Raw genomic sequence first — 17057 nt, 5'->3', positions numbered from 1 at the left:
AATACGAAAATGTCACAGCATGTTTTTACTGAGAAATTGCTTCCTTTCTAATTTTTGTCAATTGTAAAATCAGTTGGAATATAAATATTGTGCTTACATTTCTCTATATAGTGTATAGAACACTAAAAATGACTTGTTATTGGTATGAAATTTTAGTTTGTATGGACTTTGCTAGTGCATTTTATGTGGTGTGTTGTAAAATTAAGTAAATGTCTAGATGTATCCCCTGGAAGACTTCTGCATACCCCAAGAAGAATATGTACTCCGGTTGAGAACCACTGGTTTAGTCAACTTTTGAAATGGATTCTTTTGACAGTTACTCTACAAAGTAAAGTTTGTTCGAGCTCCCTGAAAGGCAGCTTACGAGTATTGTGGTGAAGGAAGCTCCATGCTGATTTCTTCTCCCACTAGGGTCTGCGAAAAGGCAAATTGTTGTGTTTCCTGCAATATCTTCCTCTGCTGTGACACTGGATGTTTACCTCCTTCCCTTATTAACTTGATAGTCCTGTTTATCTTATGTATAAATTGAACTCCCATTTTCTCCTCTTAATGTACCTTGTCAGTGGCAGAATCATGCCTTTGTGCTGGGTGGGGTAACTAGTTTTGCCTATCAGACACATTGGGTAGCATAATTCCCAATATGTTTGTAACTTCATATTTGCCTACTGTATACACACCACATAATATTAACAAACTGTATGCTGTTAGCGTTCCACTGATATTTTACAAGATACCTTTTTGAAATAAAGCTTATGATATTATGTACTTGTGGAACAGTGAACTGGTCAGGCCACGTGACACGACCAGATATCAGGGAGCCCCTTTCCCTCTTGGGATGTTCTTAGGGATACAGCAGTATAAGTTGTGTTTTCTTTCAATTCATCTGACTTCCTTGTTGTTGTTGTTAGGGATGTTAGCTATCGTGTAATTGAATAGTCGTGTAACTGCATGAAGTTTTAGTGGTTGCATAACTATTCAATAGTCCCTGCAGGCGGGGCCGGCAGTCAGTGTGCTTCTGGCTCCACTTCCGGGAGGCCCCTGCCACCTCATGCTGTTGCCTGTGCATCCAAGGCACCACTGTGGGGTGCCAGGCGGGAGCCAATCCGCAAGGGGAGCCAGTTTAAAAACTAACTCTCCGTGCAGACTGGCTGCCTGCTGGCCCACGCTCCTACCTCTGATACAGGGTCTGAGCTCCCCATGGACAGAGGCAGCAGCACGGGGTGCAGGGGAAGCTGCTATGAAGCAGCCTCTGTCTGCAGCGGGCCTGAGCTCCCCTCGGACAAAGGCTGCTCTGCATCTCATGGAGCCACCTCCCCTGCTCCCCCACCTCTCCACTGCCTCTGTAGGAGGCAGCAAGGGGGGACAGGAGGATCCATAGGAGCCGATATGCACGAGGAGCTGGCTTGAAAGCCGTCTCTCCATGTGTATTGGCTGCAGCCTACCCCCTTCACCCTCCATTCTGCTCCCTTTCTATCAGAGGCAGCAAGTGTGGATGCGGGGGAGGCAGATCTAGTGCTTGTGGAGAGCCTGCTTTTAAGCTAGCTCCTCCCGGGCACTGGTTCCTGTTTTCTCCCTCCCTTGCTGCCAGAGGCAGCAAGTGGGGGAGCGGGGGGAGGGGTGGGGAAAGGGGGTAGGAAATGTGTGTAGTCGACAAGCTTAATTGATAAGCCCAGGTTTATCGGTTAATCATATAGTCCTCTACATGCTGACATCCTTAGTTGTTGGCTTTCTCTTAAAGTACAGGGCCTATATATGTTAGTCCATGGAGAGCTGAAATCTAGGTGTAGCACATCTGTTCTGGAGTGCTGTTATGCTTCAGCCACTCAAGACATTGGAAAAACAATCGTTCGTTAAGAATTCTCTGCTGTCAGAGATGGAAAGGTATCTGTGAAATCTTGTAAGTGTTGCTGCTAGAACTTGCAGGACAACATTTTAGCGGGCATGCAGGCACTTGATAAAGATACAAAAAGAAAAGATATTTTAAAATCTAAACTGTTTGCCGTTCACTTTCCATGGTATTTGAAATACTAATAAATACAGAGAAAAATGTAATCTGCATCCAATGTATTTAAGTACAATGAAGTCAGAATAAAACAATACAGGACCTTGGGGGGGGGGAAAGGTGTGTGTGTGTGTGTGTGTGTGTGTGTGTGTGTCCCCGTCCCTCCTCTTGATGTCTTAGCGGGTTTTATGTCCCCCTTGTATTTTATGGAGTCTTGTATTTTAATTTTCTATGTAGTGTGTTTTAAATATTTTGTAAGCTGCCTGGAATATTCTAAATAAAGGGGCAGGGTAATTTTTTTTAATAAAAATAATTAATATTAAATAGCTTTCATTTTATTTTTATATATCTTTTGTGTTTAGTTTTTCAAACACTCCTTATGCTGGCATTAGGTGTTATTTGGTCAGTGTGTTTATTAGGGATGTTAGATATCATGTAATTGGTCATGTAACCACATGAAATTTTAGTGGTTACATGGCTATTAGATGGTCTCCGGGGATGGGGGCAGGCAACCAGTGTACTCCTGGCATCATCTCAGGGAGCCCCTGCTATCCTGTGCTGTGGGGGGTGTTAGGTGGAGCTGGTCTGCGAGGGGAGCCAGTTTAAAAACCAGCTCCCCGCATAGACTGGCTGTTTGCCACCCCAAGCTGCTACCTCTGATACAGGTTCGCAGGGGGTTCAAGCAGCCTCTGATGTGGGGCGCTCAGACCACCTGCGAATAGGGGCAGCTGCTCCAGAACAGCCTCTGTCTGCAGCAGCTGCCCTCCATCTGTAGGAGGCAGCGGGAGGAGGTGGTGCGGGGGGGTCCATCGGAGCCTATATGCACATGGTGCTGGCTTTAAAGCTGGCTCCCCATGCCTATCAGCTCCAGCCTGTCCCTGTCGCCCTCCATGCTGTTGATGATCAGAGGCAGCAACACAGGCGTGTGGAGAGGCAGGTGGATCTGGTGCTCGTGGGCAGCCGGCTTTTAAGCTACCTCCTGGGCACCAGCTCCCACCCTCCCCTTGGTGCCTCTGATACAGAGGTAGAAAGTGGGGGGAAGAATGCATGTAGTTGACAAGATTTAACCAGTAAGCCTAGGCTAATAGATCAATTGTGTAGTCATCTACACCAGTGTTTCTCAATCAGTGGTACGAGTACTCTTAGGGGTACTTGAGAGAAGTCTGGGGGTTACGTCAACACAACTGAAATTTGGAGAAAACTGAATTTTTGTTTTAAGTTTACAGCATTTTATTATTTTTGTACTTTTTAACACTGGAAAAATTTCATCGCCTGCCCTGGTACAATTAAGTTGCTCAAACAAATGTGTTGCAATGGTAGAAAAAAAATTGTGTGTGTCTGAAAACTGTAGGTACTGGGGGTACTTTAAAAAAAAAAAGGAGGGGGGATATTTGATTTAAAAAAAAGTTGAGAAACACTGATCTACACAATGACATTCCTAGTCTTCATCTGTAGCTGTCTCTGTTGAATAACCAGCTCATTAAGTGGAGGTAGGGTATCAAGGTATAATGTAATCATTAAAGTGGTTTGTGTGAATCCATTTCTTAACCAATAGATTAAATATTAATGAATCCACAAACCCAATTTTGAGATGGAGCAGACCTAGCTTAGATTGTGAGCTTTTGAGGTGACATGCCGGTGGCTTGAGTCTGAGTTCTGGTTTTAGGTGTGCTGGGCTGGCAGAGCCTGGAAGTGCTGTGCAGAAGATAGAAGGAAGTATCTTTGCTACTCATGAAGGACTGATAGCCTTGTGTATAAACCTCAATTTTACTACGTTGGCAGCTTTTTAAATTAACATATTAGCGCACTCAGTTGCTTCTACTATGGTAGTCAGTGCACATGCTGGGAGTTGTTAGTGTAGTTAGCAGTCAGGAGGTCTGGGTTCTAGTCCCAGATCTGCCCCTGAATTGTTGGGCAAGTCCCTTCTCTCTGGCCTGTGTTCCTCCTCCTATCCGTTTGGTCTGTTTTGGGTGTAAGTTCTGAGGCAAGGGCTGCCCCACTGTATATTTATAGAGTTATATGTATATTTATAATATATATTTATATTTAAACAGTGGGGCTCCAATTCTGGAACGTCCTGGTGATACTGTAATACAAATAATAGCAACCACCCCAACCCCCGCATGGGGAGGGAGAATGCAAGGAACCTTCTCCATTACCTGAGAAAAGGCTAGAGACAGTTGCAGCAACATATGGGGAGGAGAGGAGAAAGGTGTGGAGTAGTGGTGGGTTTTTTAACAGATTACTGTTTGGCATAGTCAGTTTTGGCTGACTTGGGCATCACTCCTCTTTGCCATGATGCTATCAGCAGTTTCAAATGATTAACAAATGAATTACCGCATTCTCAAACAAGTATATTTAGATAAGTGCTGGGCTGGCAGACATGTATATTCAGTGTTTCTTCTGAAAATAAAATGCCTAGTTCAAAGAGAGCTGTATTGTTCCTTTTCCCCTACCTCCTTTCTAGTTAATTCAGTTGGACACTGAATTATAAACAACCTGTTCAGTGGACACTTTAGTTATAACACCATCTCTCTAGGGAACTGGTCTTATCGTGTTCTTTTGCATGGTGCTTTTCCTGCTGTGTTGTCTAGAGCACTTCAGAAAAATGGCCTAAAATTGAATCTACTGCATTTTTTAGTTTGAGCTACTGTGTTTGTCAGTTGTTTTCAAGAAGGGCAGATTGAAGCCTCTCTCGATGCCTGAAACTGAGCCATTCAGGAATATTCAAGCTTCTCCAACCCCTGAGGAACATTTCAGTGGAATAGAAATGAAGATGAACACTGCAGTGCAGCCTGCATTTCTCTTTATAAAATTGTAGACAGATGAATGCTCAGATACAAAAATCCTTTTGGGGGTGCTGGAGAATGTTCTTATCATTGTAAGAGATGCTGGCCATTGTAGTGTTGATTTCTGAAAGGCATAAATACACCCAGGGGATCTAAGCGGTTTCGAACAAGGGAGTTTGCTGGACCAAATTAAATTAATAGGCAGCAGGTTTAAAACAAACAAAAGGAAGCTTTTCTTCACTCAATGCAGAGTCAATCTCTGGAACTCCTTGCCAGAGGATGAGGTGAAGACTAGGACTATAACAGGGTTAAAAAAAGAGCTAGATAGATTGATAGAGGTTAGGTCCATCAATAGCTATTGGCCAGGATGGGTAGGAATGGTGTCCCTAGCCTCTGTTTCTCTGGAGGTGGGTGATGGGAGGAATCACAGGAAGATTACCTGTAGTGTTCCCTCCCTCTGGGGCTTCTGGTATTGGCCACTGTCAGCAGACAGGATACTGGGCTGGATAGACCATTGGCCTTACCCAGTATAGCTGTTCTTATGGACCAGAGGAGGTCAGTGCTCCCCTGCTAGCCACTGGCTCAGCTCTCCGGACTCCCCTCAGGGCTGTGGGACTCCCTGACCTGCTGCCAGCCCCACTGCCACCGAAGCTTCTCGGGGCTGGAGTTTCCTGGGGCCGGCCCATCTGCTGCCAGGGCTCTTTGGTCCAGCAATATCTGTCTGACCAGAGAGTCCCTCATTTGAGAGGGTCAACTTGTAGCTCCTTTGTCATAGATTAAGTATTTCCTTTTAGTTGTGTTTCAAAATTGCCAGCCCCCACTACCTTATTTCCCTGACTTTTTGAAATAGAGTGAAATGTTTCCTTTCAAGATTATTTAACATAAAGGAATTTCTGTTCCTATATATGCTCATTATGGATGGTTCCTACCATATCTGCTTGAATTTAGTCAAGAACTGGGAGGCGCTGTTTATCCTGGGGAAAATAAGATGCATAGCTTGGTTGCTAGCAGCTGACATATAAATGACTTTTTCTAGTCTGTTTTCAGATACACAGTCCACATGCCCTTGTGCTGGGTAGGGTAAATTTCAAAAAGGAAAACTCCATGATCTTGTGCTGGGCAGGTAACTGAACTTTCACTGGCCAGCTAGTGACTGAGAATATCTGATGCACTTTCTCTGGGGAAAGAGTACGTTTTGAAAGGCAACTCAGTCTCTGTACTAGCCATGTTACTGCTGCCAAAAGTGCCAGGCCTGTCTAATGGGCAAACACCTCTCCTGTGGCCACAAACATGCCAGTGTGACCCTAACTTTCCATTATTGTGCTCTCTGTCCGCAGTGGAAACTCAGGATGTAAAGAAGATCCCATTGTTTGTTTGTTTATGTATTTGTGTGCCTGATCATAGCACCGATTCTAGAGTCCTCCTCACAGGTTTTTGAAGGGCTTTAATCTTTCTGTGCTTTGGATGATATTGAAGTGTGGCTGGGTATCCACAGGTCAGCACAATGACTTCTCCAGCTTTTTACCTTAGGTGGCCAGGAACTGAAGAAACAAGTAACCAACTTGAGCTTCATTTGCAGACCTGAGTCATCTTCTAACTTAAATCACGAGAGAATGAAATTGCTAGTCTGGACTCATCCTGGCCTACTTGTTGCATGTTACAAAACAATCATATAGCACAGCTCAATAAGGCTTCTTTGCTCAAGAGATTCTTGGAAATATTAAGGTTTGTGTCATTCCAGGTTGAGAAAACTGTGGTGGGAAGGAAACTCAGGATTTGTAATGTCAGGGTGCCTAGAAGGCCAGCATTGGGGTGATCTGCAGGAACTTAAGCTAGTATAATTTTTTCTGTACACAAATAATGGGCTCTGCTTCCCAGAATCTTAAATTAACTTCAAATCAAGCAAAGCGCCAAATGTTCTATGTAGGAAATACTCACAGACCTGAATTATTCCAGTTGGAAGTGATATGGTAACAAACAGTCCTAGAGAAGCTGGAAGAGTTGTGAAGCTGTCCTGCTGCTTGTGATGTCTCTTGGCTAGTATCTGCCTTAATTCAACAGCTATCAAGGGTTACTGCAGTGACTTAGAAAAAAAATCCTTTCCATCTTCCTGTTTTTTCTCTCAAGGACTGCATGCTTACTGTTCTGTCCCCTTCCTTCTCCACTTTTACTACGCTTATTGCCACTGCTATAATGTTCCTGGAGATTTCTGTCATGATTTAAATGGTTAAAGTTGAGAAGTTAGTGCTGGTGAAAGGAGCCAAACTTATAGGTTTGTGAACCTTAGCCACAGAACAACTACAGTAAGACAGTGCCTTTTTACACCTTCCTATCAGTGTACATCAGTCCTAACGTGGAGGGATTACATTGAGTCGCTATAGGAGAATTCACTGTTTTCATTAATTTTTCAGACTGTTGGCAGACGTTGCCATTAGGGATGTTAAATTGAGATTAATGGGCTAATCGAATAGTTGATGCAATTTACATCAACTATTCAGTTAGCCAATAGGGCGCCTGTGATGGGGCCTCCCGCCCTATGCCTCTTCCGAGGGGTGACACCCCACACACTGACCCTCTCACCAGTGGTCCCTGGTGGCTTAGTCTACCATCCAGCCCCAGTCTCAGGGGCAGTCCGGGCCTATGGCCCAGGCAATATCTCCTTCTCTCAGGGCAGTCGGGCCCCGGCGGCCTAGTCACTCTGGATCAGGCCCCAGCAGTCTAGTCCATATAATAGTTGGTGCTTCCCCTTCCTTGAGATCACAGGGGTGGGGGTGGGAGGGCTCGGGCCCACCTTTTCCACCAGGCCCCAGCCCAGGGCCATGTTGGTGGTGGGCACATTCCCAACCACCAGCTCAGCGGGGAATTCCTCCAAAACACACCAAGCTCACTGGGTTGCCTTCTGGCTTCCTGACCTTAGGCTACTTCCTACCCCTCTCCAGTGGTGTAGGGTATGGTTTGGTGTCAGGCTGCTGCTCCCTCTGGCTGCTGCTCCTGGATTAGGGCAAGAGCAGTTTCCCTCCCTCCCCCCCGGGTGGCCAGACCCAACTAACCAGCTTCTCTGGCCTTTATACTAGGTCTATAGCGTGAGCATGCTTAGCAGGGTCATGGGGGAGGGACCTGCTCCACCCAATAAGCCTCTCCTCCACCCCCTTGGCCAGTGCAGGGTTGGTACACCCTGTCACACCTTTCCCCTTGGAGGTTCCCCAGGTTGTTCCTCCTCCCCCCTGTCAGGAGTGTGGCAGGAAAAGAAGTGGGCATTCGCATGCACTTTCCCTGGCTGGTGCATCACTTGAAACAAATATAGCTGCAGGGACAAATACCAGCACATAATTCGTGCGTTGGAGTCTTTCACTGTTTGTAGCCACTTAAGTGGGGTGTGGTCTGTTGCCAAAGTAAAAGAACTGCCCAACAGGTAATACCTAAGGGCCTCAATGGCCCATTTCACTGCCAACTCCCTTTCTATTGTGGAGTATCTGGTCTCGCGGGGGAATAGCTTGCGGCTTTGGTAAAGAATAGGGTGTTCTGCTTCGTCTGCCTCCTGGGCCAACACAGCCCCCAAGTCCACCTTGTAGGCATGTGTCTGCAGGATGAAGAGCTTCGTGAAGTCGGGCTGGGCAAGGACAGGCTCCTGTGTTAGCTGGTCCCATAGGGTTTGAAATGCCATCTTGCATTCCTGACCACTCCACCTTTCGGGGTTGTTGATTCTTGGCCACGTCAGTCAGTGGGGCAGTTATGGTGGAAAAGTTAGGGATAAACCGGTGATAATACCCCATTAGCTCCAGAAACTGTCACACCTGCCGCTTCGCAGTAGGTGTGGGGTAGTCCTGGAAGGCCTGCACTTTTATCGATCAACGGCCGCATCCTCCCTTTTCCTACCATGTATCCCAGGTATGTCGCCTCTCATTGGCCCAGGGATTGACCGTCAGTTCAATCTCCACACGGCATTTCAAAGCGGCAGCACCATGCGGGACTTAGGGTCTGGCCCAAGGCTCCACATGGCACTGCTGCTTTGAAGCACCCCATCCTCTTCCCCCACCCCTTGTTGCCTCTTTCTTATAGAGGCAGCAAGGGGGGGAGAGCAACTATCCAACTAGGGTGTCGACTATCCAATAAGCATTTGCTTATCGGATAGTTGATTAGTTATTTACATCTCTAGTTGCCATCCTAAAGTGCCAGTTGATAGTTACTAAGGTGATCTTTTCTAATGCGGCCATCAATCCTTTAGAAACTGGGCTGATACCATATGTAGAGAAAGAAGAGGGCAGCATGTCCACTAAAGGATCATTATTTAGAGTGACATGGGAGGAATATAATGCACAAGATAGCAGCTCTGGGTGCATTTTAGGGTTTTGTAGTATATGAAGGGAGCAGTTCTAGCAATCTTTAATAGCTGTAATTAAAGAGAGCAGGAGCCTGCCGTTTTTATGTCCCTCTCCCTGTCGCCATTTTATCCTACCTTATGTTTTCAAGCTGTTTGCTTAATCACTGTTCAAAACAAGAAGTACAATGTGATGGCTGGGAATGCAAAGATAAGGAGCCATCCAAATCCCCTCTGCTGGAATGAAGATATACTGTCGTTTTTTTAAGAGGCGGTTGCTTTGTGAAACAGGGTTAAAGAGGCATGCATAGGATGCACAGGATGTTAAGTGGGAAATAACAGAGGACAGAATGCTTGATTAAGTCACTTCCTTCCAGGTTCAGTCCTCTGACTGCTACTGTCTTACACAATAACATATTTCCGTTTTTACTGCCACATGCTTCCCATCCCCGTTATTCCAGTGGCCCAGTTCACAAGCAGATGTGTGCCTCTCAGTTACCATATTGCCCTCTGAGGGAAAATGTCTTTGTCCATTTGTGTGATCACTTCCTGTCAAGGTAGGCCAGCACTTCCTGCTTGGGTATTTATTTATTTGTAGTTACATGCATTGCAAACTGTGAGCCTGATTTTCATCTACTACGGCCAGAGTGGACTAAAGGGGCATTGGAGTAAATTTGAACGAGGGCTTCTTGTGTTTTGTTTTTTATCTTAAATTAAAATTAAAAATACTGGGAGAGACAGAGAGTTTCCATCCATTTGTTGTCTAATTTTCAGAGCTTTTAATGAAATGCTGGTATGCAAATTAAGCCTTTGATTTTTACTAATGTTCTTGTGAGTATAGGGAAATATAAATGTTCAGGGTTTATCATCCCACCAGCATGGTTTAGCATAAAGTAGGAGTCAAGAAACCTGAGTTTTTAAAAAATACATCATTTTTAATTTTTATTTTGCTGGTATTGTACATGTATATGATACAACTTGATACTTTCAAGTTTATTCTAGGACAGTGATATGGGCGGGGGGGGGGGGGAGATTGAGTACTTAAATGTCAATCCAACTAGATTCATTTTCATTAATTACATTTTAACAAGATTAAAATGTTTTTCCTAAGTTTGTTGAAAAATAATGAAGAATTTGTTTCTAGTCCAATTCTACTGCTCATTTAGGAATCAGTCTTTCAATTCAATTCTTGTAAGATTTGGGCCCAACTCTGCATTTTTGAGCAAGGCACATAATCTGGTGGTCTTTATCTGTAAACAGAGATGATTCTTTACCTACTTTAGGTGATGTGTGGATTAACTGGTCAGTGCTTATAGAGCACAGTGGAAACATACAACACCAAAGTACTATGTGTTATTGTATATTATCATTAATAAGACAATTAGAGTGGATTATGTAAACCGTTTTTCTATTTCCCTCCAAATACTTCAAGTCAAGCTGTATGCCACAAAACTTTGAACAATCTTTTCTATTCCTAAACAGATTAAAGGCTTCATCATGTGAGGTGCTGACCACTCCTGCCTTTATTCCCTTAAACATGTGAGTAGCCCTGTTGACTTCTGTGGGGACTACTGGTGCTTATTTGCTCTGCTGCATGGGGCCCAGAAACGTTCAGCACCTTGCAGGATCAAACTATAAGTGACGCTGCGCAGAATTAGAATTTGGTAGAATCTCAAAGATAATGAACACCAGAGTTATGGACTGACTGGTCAACCAGACACTTTGTGAAACCAGAAGTAACCAACTGGGCAGCAGCAGCAGAGAGATGCAGACACAGTAAGCTCTGTCCTCTACCTGTATTGCATCTTAAAGACTGGCAAATCTGGGTTGCTTGTGCTCACATCACCCCACTCCACTCCACTCCACTCCATTCATGGGGCAGCTATTTAGAGCCAGATGTTGGGCTGCCAGCCCAAGGCAGACAAAGACATCAGAGCAAGAGCAGTGTTGGCGGCTGTTCAGCTTCCAGGAGAGGATGCAGCTCCGCACTGGTTGGACATGCCTCACTCCCCAGACTGAACAGGGAGCTCAGTTGCTTCTGAATCCTGGCCTAGAGTGTCAGCCACTGAATCTGGAGCCCAAACTATGTCTTGTTCAGTGTTACGAACATTTCAGAATTATGGAGAACTTGCATTCTTGAGGTGTCCATAATGCTGAGATTCTACTTATTGCTGCACAGAGTTTGGGAAAGAGCTGTGCTTCCAGGTTGGGAAGTGTCACAGATGGAAAAAGGAAACTTGCAGTTTCATCCACATCCTTGACTCACATTAATGCAGCAGTGGGCAATACATTTTTAATGGGGGGGGGGGGGCACTCCAAGATTTTGGTAAGTGGTCAAGAGCTGCTTTTCTGTGGAGACAGTGTGGGAGCTGAGATGGCAAGTTGGGTGTAGAAAGGAGTTTAGAATAAAGGACTGGGGTGCAAGATAGGGATGTATTAATGTAGTCGACTAACCGGAAAGCAAGAGCTTATAGGTTAATGCTATAGACTACACGCATTTCCTTCCACCTTCCCTTGCCAGTAAATTTTTTAGCAGGCTGACCAGCTGCCTGGCTCAGTCCTGGCTCATGCCAGGTCCACGACATACCCCTCCTGTGGTTCTGCATTTAAAGTGTATTAGGAGCCAGGCAGGCACGCAGTCCGGCTCAGTTCTGGCTTGTGCTGGGTCCAGGAGCTCAGATTCCCCCCCCCCCCCCCGACATGGGCTGCTGCCACCCTGCACTGCTGCCTCTTTATCAGAGGCAGCAGCACAGGGTGACCGGCAGCCAGTCCGCAAGGAGAGCTGGGTTGTAAACTGGCTCCCCTCGCTGACCAGCTCCCACTTAGCACTCTGCACTGCTGCCTCTGATACAGAGGCAGCAGCACAGAGTGGCAGGGGGCTCTCCAGGAGTGAGGCCAGAGTGCATAGCCTACTGGCCATGCCCCCAGGGACTATAGAATAGTCGACTAACCGATAAGAATTCATGAGGTTACTCAATCAATTAACCGATACATCCCTAGTGCAGGAGGGAGTGAGAGGTACGAGAGGAGTTTGGGTGTAGGAAAGGGTTATCAGCTGGGGAAGAAGCTTGGGGTCCAGGATGGGTTTTGGGTGCAGGAGAAGATTCTGGCCTGAGGGAGCACTGTGGGAGGGCGTACAGGATCTGGGAGGGAGTTGTGACCTGGAGGAAGTGGGGAGAGGGAATACAGAGTTTTTGGGTCATCACCTGGGACAGAGGAGGTGGGGTGCCAGAGGCAGGCTGTGGCTGGGAGGTGCTTACCCAGCCAGCAGCTCTGCATGAACCTGAGACAGGCTCCATGCCTGTGAGCTACTCCACATGGCTCTGCTCCAGGTGTGGGTAAGGAAGGGAAAGTAGTAAGGAGGCTTCATTTGTTGCCCCTGCCTTCAGCAAAACTTCTCAACTCCTATTGGCGGGAAATTGGGCAATGGTAGCTGGGGGATTTTGCTAAGGGGTGGGGACAACATGTGAAACTTTCTCCTCCCTGCCCAGCAAGCAGGGCAATTAGCAGCCTGCTGTTTAAAGCAGCTGCAGCTGCTCTGTAATAAGGGTGCTGGCAAGGTGGCATACTTGCTCATCCTTACATTAATGCATACTGCTAGTCTCTGCTCTGGAGAAAAGTGGGAGGAAAATAGATCTTGTGTGTTGTAGATTAAGAAAGAAGTGCATTGGCACTGCTGTGTGCAGGAGCTGAGACTTCTGCAGTTAAGGACTGGGAGCTGGTTTTAAGAAATAACAGGAAAAAAGCTAATGAAATCCCAGTGGGTCAGACTAGTGCTTGATGCATGGTACAGACCAGGCATTAAGTCACTGGAGTAGGAATAAAGAGGTAATGCTGCTTTGTATGATTCAGTACACAATGCTATGGGGGGGGGGGGGCATTTGTTTGTTTATTAGAATTCTGCAGTCCTCACCATTGTGGTGTTTTGGACCAATCCCAGATTGAGTAAATGAGCATTGAGATCTGTGACAGACTGCAGGGCAACAGCAGCTGAGCCAGTAGCTTGATCAACTCCAATTAATTGCACCAGAGCACACTTGACTGTGGGAACTGCTCCCAAGTTAGTATAGGGTGAGCTGGGGGAGTTGGAAGACTGACTAATTTATTAATCTAGATGGTACAGAAGGAGTAGGAAGCACAAATGAGGAGGCCGGGAGAGACAAATGTGGGGGGAGGGGAGAGAAGAGAGTTATAGGCATGAGAGAGCTTGCTCATCCTTGCTTCAGAAGTTGAGGGGTGCATCCTACTGTTGGTATGTGGCAGCATAATGTTTAAAGATGATTGAGAGGTGCACTGTAAATAAAATGCAGGGGGTATTTTTACCTGAAGTTCTCCAAGCAATTTGTTATAAATAACAATTATAAGCAATGCTGACTATTCCCTTGTGAGGATTCCATTTACTAAGGGTATAAAGACTTGCTACAGTACATCTGTTGGTAGATGAGTTTAAAATATTTGGTCAAAAATGTCCATTAACTGATAGACTGTTCCTGGTTGTTTTGGGAGGCTATCCAACCATTCAGAATAAAGTCTTAAAAGTTCTGTATTTCATTGGCTGCATATGACGTAAATCTTGGGAAACGTATGCCTGTGATGCTGACTGCAGGATTCATAATTATATTTTGGTTATTCCATTAGATGAAAATGGGCTACTGTATAAAACATACGGAGACTTACCACTGTTGAATTTTTATCTTTAGACATAGGTAGTGGCCTCAGTAGTGAACCAAGAACATGTCTTGTTCTCAACTCCACCAGTTGATTACATCTCTGTTCCAGGGAAAATAAATTAAACTACCCATACCATGTCTGTGCATTGGGACGCTGCATAGTCCTATTTAAAAAAAAAAACCTAATAAATTATGGAGTGTTCTCTAAAGAGGATGTTCTCATATTTAGAATCTTTTAAAAAATAATTAATATACAGTTTTGTTAAAGATTTTTCTGCTGATGTTTGAGAGCTTTCAGTAAAGGAGAAACTGACTATATACAGGGGAGTCATGCTGTCAAATGCACAAAGTAAACAAACAAAAAGGGTTCTGTTTTGTTTCTGAATTTAAAATCTGTTGTTTGTGTCTTCTGTAGACCCAGCACTTCCAAGCAGAAATGTGATTTATTTTTCCTAGTTGAGAATGTCTATTTAAATTTATCTGGGGTCCTGGAGGTGAGATGGTACTCGACTTTCTGTAGAATTGTTCTGTGGTATGAATTTTAAGATAGCTGGCACAGTCAAATAGTCTTAGACAAAGCCCTTGAGATGTGTCAGAATCCAGCCCTGGCATAACACTTTTAAGCAGGTCTCTTTTGTATGAAGACTTTGTTCCCCTCTGTAAGGGACCATGCAATCACTGGCACAGCACCTCCTGCTGGGCGCTCAGGAATTAGCTCTTCAGCCCAAGAGCAGCATCTGTTAGCGGGTCCCCTGACCTCAGTTACCTTTCTTGTTCATTCTCCACCACTAGTCAGATAGTGTCCTTCTTTTAGGGTACTGCCCTGTGGCAGCACCCATGCACACTGGGGTCCTCCCCTGCCAGGGAGCCCCAAAATCCTATATCCTCTTTGCCTCAGGGCAAAGTCTTCCTCTAGCACCTGCCTCAGGGGCAAACTGCAGTCTGAAATGGCCACTCATCATTGGTCAGTGGGTGGACCTACTGCCTTCTCCTGCCAGTCTCCCTAGTACCCCTCAGGCCTTGAGAGTGAGGCCTCAGCCTGGGAGTTTGCCTGGATAGAGCTACCCAGCTCTGGCTGCTCTTCCACATCCCTGCTGTCTCAGGTACCTGCTCTCTAGCTTACTCAAATCCTTCCTGTTCCCCAGCTGGAGCAAGAGTGTATGTTCTCCTCCTCCTCCAGGAACTCTATTATACAACTGCCCCAGCTGGGCCTTAATTGCCTCAGCTCTTTGCTTCACAGTTCCAGCCTTTTCCCAGGGTTGTGTTTAACCCTTGTTTTACCTGGAGTGGAGTGACCTGCCTGCTGCACCCTCTCACTCCATGCATCCTGCTCACAATACTCACTCATCAGTAGTCATAGTTACTTGTGGGGGACTAATCCCATGAGTTTAGGTGAGCAGGATTTCCCTTTTTATCTGTAGATGTATATGACAATTAAAAGCTTCAGGGGGTAGCCTAGTTAGTCTGTACAGAATAAACTTTTAAAAAAACAACAAATGGTCTGGTAGCACGTTATAACTAACAAAACAGGTAGATGGTATCATGAGGTTTCCTGGGCACAGCCCACTTCTTCAGATGACCGGAGTTTTGAGTTTAGGATGTGCAGACCCAAAATAAATAGGGGAGAAGGGAGAGGGAGGAAGGGGAAAAAAAGGAAGGCGGCAGGAAACAAGGAGCAGAAGGCATGAAAATATCAAAGGGAAAAGCAAGTCCTACTAAATGTTGGCTGTTATTCACAAGAGTGCCTTTGGCTGAAGCATGATGGGATTGACAAGGGCCTGTGAATGCTTGTATGCGTCTCTTCCCTTGCTAGAAAGATCTCCAGAGAGAGAACTTGGGGTGAAGAAAGGTGGGAAGAGTCAGGGCTAGTCCTAGACCTAGACCAAATAGTGCCCCAAATGCAACACATTCCCCCCCCCCCCCCAATTTGTTAAACTTTTAAATACGTTACAGCACTTTACCTGAAGTGATTGCCTGGATCATCTGCCCCTAAATCCAGCCCTGCCTGCAAGGTAAGAATTTGGATGGATCTTCATGTAGAGTTAGTCAGAGGAAATAGTTTGGAAAGAATTTTACCACAAGAAAAGTGAGAGGGAGAGAAATTGGGGGGGGGGGGGGAGGGAGAAGAGAGGAGGGGACAGGAGAAAGAACAGAGACAGACTTGTGTTGATTCCTCAAGCTCACAATGAGAAAGCCAGGCGAGTATATACTTCCTTTTAATTAGTGCAGTCCTAGACAGATGCATCCTGCAGCTGTGGGGCTCTTCCTCCTCCCCAAAAGACACACTGTCTATATTTAGTCCTTTTGTTAAGTTTGTCTTTGAATACTCGCCAAATTCCCTACTCTGGTGGAATGTAAATTCAAGATGTTTGAATAACTGTGGCACTGGACAGTTGGGAGGCAGGGGAAACAAATGAGTCTGAAATGTAGACTTGGCAGAAAATTACCTTGTCATTCTGTTTCTAGGGGTAGAGAAAAGAGATGCTGATTTGGGATTTTTAGGGGTTTTTTTTGTTTTGCCTGCTGAAGAAAATGGTCATTGTTTTCAACTGAGAATCAGGTTCAAGTACTTTCCTACACTTGTATGTATGTGCAGCCTAGTAGTTTTAGTTCTGCTCGCACTCCAAGGTGCAATATAATGGTTTATGTTGTATCCCTTAAACTCTGATTCCAGATTTTTTCTGGAAGGTTCGGGGCAGTATTAACATAGACATAGAAATTGATCCTCAACCCAGGGATCAAGGAGCTGGGTGTTCAAGATTATTTCAAGGATATATGCAGGGTGTTGTCTACTTCACATCTTAAATCTCTAAGCATTATAAAATATTTGTATTTTAAAATCTCTGTTAATTTAGGTAGGGTTGTTTCCAAATTTTATTGAGCACAAAAGAGGTAGATTTAAAAACAAAAACCTAAATTCATTTAACTTAATGAAGAGTACATCACAAGTGCAGATTCAGCAATGTGTGTTGAAGGATCATAACATCTTGATAGCTCTTTTACATGGTGGCAGGGGAGAAAATCAATTCAGAGTTGTATAAGAAGAAAAATTTGTAATGGAAGCTTGACTTGGAAACAACAGTGAATGCTTCTGTGAGGCCCTTCCTGGGATTTGCTTTGCTGTACAGATGGGATGTTTATTCCTTTTAAAGTGTTTGCTTGTTTCATTATTCTTCTGCTCTTTTATCTCGTTTTTCTTCTGCTTTCTCTCTGCTCTTTGTTAGCACTGTTGCTGTCGCTCCCTCTTCCCGTGCTGCCTTCTCTGTTTTATTTTTTTA

At 45.0% G+C, this 17057-nt stretch overlaps 1 protein-coding gene and 1 long non-coding RNA gene across 9 annotated transcripts in view; one reads left to right on the top strand and one right to left on the bottom strand.

Annotated features, from left to right (window-relative positions):
* PALD1 (phosphatase domain containing paladin 1) overlaps positions 1-17057 on the top strand; it is a 207572-nt gene that overhangs the window by 42766 nt on the left and 147749 nt on the right. For 4 of the 8 annotated variants that reach the window (XM_006122783.4, XM_075934977.2, XM_089780130.1 and 1 more), the window contains one exon: positions 10592-10648. The exons of 2 other annotated variants lie outside the window; for them this stretch is intronic. In XM_006122783.4, coding sequence (XP_006122845.2) covers positions 10592-10648 — 57 coding nt within the window. Of the gene's footprint in view, positions 1-10591; positions 10649-10715; positions 10886-13341; positions 13362-17057 lie in introns of those variants that run through there. 2 more of the 8 variants (XM_006122785.5, XM_075934975.2) reach the window with 2 other exon arrangements.
* Positions 1-17057, bottom strand: part of LOC112545731 (uncharacterized) — a 72451-nt gene that overhangs the window by 14176 nt on the left and 41218 nt on the right. The window lies entirely within an intron of this gene.

This window comes from Pelodiscus sinensis, chromosome 8, assembly GCF_052426305.1.
Source record: "Pelodiscus sinensis isolate ZL-2025 chromosome 8, ASM5242630v1, whole genome shotgun sequence".
NCBI classification, from domain to species: domain Eukaryota; kingdom Metazoa; phylum Chordata; order Testudines; family Trionychidae; genus Pelodiscus; species Pelodiscus sinensis.
Note: the sequence above shows the minus strand (reverse complement) of the source record. Positions and strands in the feature narration are given on the sequence as shown.